This window comes from Cyprinodon variegatus, unplaced genomic scaffold (genome assembly GCF_000732505.1).
Source record: "Cyprinodon variegatus isolate N-32 unplaced genomic scaffold, C_variegatus-1.0 Scaffold384, whole genome shotgun sequence".
In the NCBI taxonomy this organism is placed as follows: domain Eukaryota; kingdom Metazoa; phylum Chordata; class Actinopteri; order Cyprinodontiformes; family Cyprinodontidae; genus Cyprinodon; species Cyprinodon variegatus.
Window position 1 is genome coordinate 795,891 of NW_015150837.1, and position 3,855 is coordinate 799,745.

General features: G+C 37.6%; 1 protein-coding gene across 1 annotated transcript in view; it reads right to left on the reverse strand.

Moving 5' to 3' along the window:
* The window catches only part of LOC107092527 (nuclear GTPase SLIP-GC-like), an 18,301-nt gene extending 14,538 nt beyond the window's left edge, over positions 1–3,763 (reverse strand). Inside the window, exons 1-3 of the mRNA XM_015387050.1 lie at positions 3,745–3,763; positions 2,743–2,842; positions 2,309–2,525 (exon numbers count right to left, since the gene is read on the reverse strand). Of these exons, the coding sequence (XP_015242536.1) occupies positions 2,309–2,525; positions 2,743–2,842; positions 3,745–3,763 (336 nt within the window). The remainder of the gene's footprint in view (positions 1–2,308; positions 2,526–2,742; positions 2,843–3,744) is intronic.
* Between the last annotated feature and the right edge of the window lie 92 nt (positions 3,764–3,855).

Below are 3,855 nucleotides of genomic sequence, written 5' to 3' on the forward strand. Positions count from 1 at the left end.
TCGGCTTCGTGTGGATGAGAGGCTGGTTTGGTGAAAAATTTGTGCGTTTAGGGTTCGGCTTCGTGTGGACGGGGCCTTAGTGTTAAGACCTCACTAGGATGTTTTGATTATTTGGAGATGCCTTTAAGCCTATCTAACTCCCCGACTGTTTCCAGGCCCTTGTCAAAGACGTTTTGAAGGACTTTCTTAATGTTTTTGTTTTTGTCCACTTTGACGACATTTTGATTTTTTCAAAGAACCTTTCTGAGCACAAGAGCCATGTCCGCGATGTTCTTCAGCGCCTCCAGGAACACGAGCTATTCGTAAAAGCAGAAGAGTGTGAATTCCACAGACACTCCGTCTCATTCCTGGGCTTCATTCTTGAGGGCGGACAGGACCCTCGGAGGAAAGGATTATTGCAATTTTGAATTGGCCCACTCCTGAGACTAGAGAGCAGCTACAAGGATTTCTGGGACTTGCTTAATTTCTATAGGCGAAGTATTCTTAACTTCAGTCAGACAGCTCGACATTTAACAGCCTTAACCTCCACCAAGTCCCCCTTCAACTGGACTCCAGAGGCTGATGTTGCGTTCACCCAGTTGAAGACCCTATTTACCAGTCCTCCTGTTCTAAACCAACCTGATCCTGAGTTAGAGCCCTTTAGCAGGCCAGATCCAGAGTCAGAGTCCTTCAGTGGGCCAGTTTCCTTAGCTTCGGAGCCCTTTAGCGGGCCAGTGTCTCTATTTCCAGAGCCCTTAGCGGGCCTGTTAGCCGAGAGCCAGGGACCATTAGTGGGCCATATAGCCTAGCGCCACAGGCCTTTAACGGGCCGTATAGTCTAACGCCAGAGGCCTTTATCGGGCCAGTTAGCCGAGCGCCAGAGGCCTTTAGCGGGCCAGTTAGCCTAGCGCCAGAGGCCATTAGCAGGCTAGGCTGTATTTTTTCAGTGATAAAGAGGAGATACAAAAAGAAACATATTCATTAAAATTTATTACTGCATTATTTTCAAATGATTGGCTCAAGTGAAACCTTTTTGGGGGGAGGGGGGACTCCGATAAAGAAAGTTTGAAGGTTACTTATTTGGTCAGATGGACCTGGGTTGTAAAGAAATATTACTAGGTTCGGCTTCTCAACGGGTGTTTTGCTGAGTGGGGAAAATCAGTTTAAAAAGTGGACGGGTTGATGGTGACAAGTGGGCAAGGATATACGACTATGTTGTAGTTGTTGTCCTATCACCCAACCATTCTCGGTTGCTGTCTGGAGTACCACACCATAGATGTTTACCTGCTCTCTGTGGGTGCAAGCTGGTAGCTACTGTACCTGGTCTAACCCCTGGATGCTCAACAGGCCAGAGTTGTGACTCTTAGTCTGACAACTCATCTCCAGAGCTACAAAAATACCACACTTATATCATTATCTCCAACAGAGGCAGAGGACTAAATGAACATCTGAAAAAACAGCACGAGAGATGAGGGGCAGGTTCACCCCCACATATCCTCTGTGATTGCTTACTTATTTTATTTAACCACTGTGTATTCCCCTCACTTTACAGTTCCGGTTGAGCAGTGTTCAGAGCAACACTTCTTCCTCTGTTTAACCACTTCAATAAAACCTGTTAAACCTTTTCCCTCGTTTCTTTGTTCGGTTTTTCTGCATTTGGGTCTGAAATTTGTAAAATCATGACCCTATCAAATACTTATTTTATTCTTAAAGGCTTTCAAACCAAATCCAGTCACAACTTCCAAAACTGCATCTCACAACTTTAGCAATATTATCAAGAACTTGTTATCTCAATTATTATCAACCAATGGAAAGAAGAGGTTTGGGCAGAAATTATTCATCTGTTGGATGTAAGTGGTGAGTATTAAAGATGTCATAAAAATTATGCTTTTACTACCTTCCGTTGTCCTCCTATGTATTCACAAATGATAATATAATATTATGCATGCTCTTCTTGATCTGCGTAGGCGGTCTGGAACAGACAAGTTAAAGAGACTGTGGAGAATGTGGAATTTTTGGGTTAGAGAGAGAAAACTTCTGGGGAGATAGAGAAGAAGGCAAAAGTAGTGCTAAGATACTACAAGGCCAGCTACCCCGTACCTCCAAAAATAAAGAACGTGAGTGAAAAATTGCCCAGTAGATAAGCCCCGCAGTAGAACATGTATTAAAAAGTGCTCCTATATAGTTAGAGGAACTTAGAAATCTCACAAATGAAGAGAATCTGGGTAGCGCCACAGAACTTAGATCTACAGCAACTAAGACAGGAAGTGACACGTCATGTCTAACAGCCATCAAATCAGTTTTTTTTTTTTTCACATTTTGTGGTTACCTCCGGTGAGATGAACTCAATCTCTGCCTCATATTTTCCATTGCATTTGTTAGCCTCCACTTTAATCATGACTGAGGTACAGGCATCAACACTTCCAGAAGGTAAAAGCTTCTTCTCTTGTATAACGGTGTTTATCAAAGATGTCTTTCCAGATCCAGTTTTTCCAAAGACACCGACCAACTGCTTTTTTTCCATCTTCAGTTTTTTTATTTTAGTCCTTTTAAAAGATTTTTTAGTTATAAATAAATCCAACTTCAACATATTTACATAAAAATAGTATTAGATCATTAAACAACAAACCTCTAAATTTAGGAATACATACAAATGCACCCAGCATTACAACGTATTAATTATGTGTCAGCTGATGATTTTTAAGATTCTATTGTTAGTTAGAATACATCAAGTGAAAACCTTCAAACGAAAAATATACTCACTTCAAGAATGTATTGAGTGTTGTGTCATCTTGATTGTCCAGTTTGGCTAAGATGCTCCCCATTGTGTTTTTCACATTATTTAATATCCCATCCTCTTTTTCTATAATGAAAACATATTAATGAGATAACTAAAATTGTAAAATCAGAGGGATAAAAGGCACACCAGTTAACTGAAATACTTTTTTCTGGTATGGCATATAAAAGGTATGCTTACCATAAAAGGAAATTTAGCATACTTCTTTTGACAAAAATTAAAAAAAAATTGTTTTGACTGCGTAAACACAGTTGTATTGACATTAGAAACATAGGTATTCTTTTTAAATAACTATTTTTAAAAATATTAAACACAATGATTTATTAATTAAAGATGATATAATACCCATCAAAACATTTTTCTCTTGTTAAAATAGATCTTTGCAGAATAAACCCAAAGCAGCGTCCATATGTGCCAGGAGAATACAGATATGTAAATCTTCATATTCATCACCATTATATGAGCTTGATTGCAATATTAAAAATCAAAGGAGGCAGAAAACCATGAATAAACGTGATTTAAAAGGTAATTTTGTTTCAGTTTTTGTCATTTTTGAAATTCTTACATGATTAACGGATGATGACTGATCTTGTTTCTTTGCTTTTATTATATAAACATAAATTATAACAGAATATGTTATGGCATAAACCCATTCTTTAATAACACACTTATTTTAAGGGTATCTATTTATAAATAGAAAGAACATATTAAGGAAAAGCTCAACTGTATTTTTAAGAATACGAATGATAGTTTTTATGTCGTTCCAATGTTTATAAAAAAGAAATACCTGCTGAGAGTCTTGTCCCAAGGTGCCTTTTAATTGCAGGTTGTCCTTTCTTAGACTCACACTTTGGGTCGTGTTTGCGCTTTCCTGTTTTTTAAATATATATGAAAAATAGTGACTCCTCTTTTCTATTTGCTTTTAATTCTACATGAAACAGTTTTGACTCAGAATTTGTAGTTCTCACCTGAAGATGTAGATGGCATTGCCTGTGAATAAAAGAAAAGGTAATGTACAATAAAAGTATATATATATATATATATATATATATATATATATATATATATATATATATATA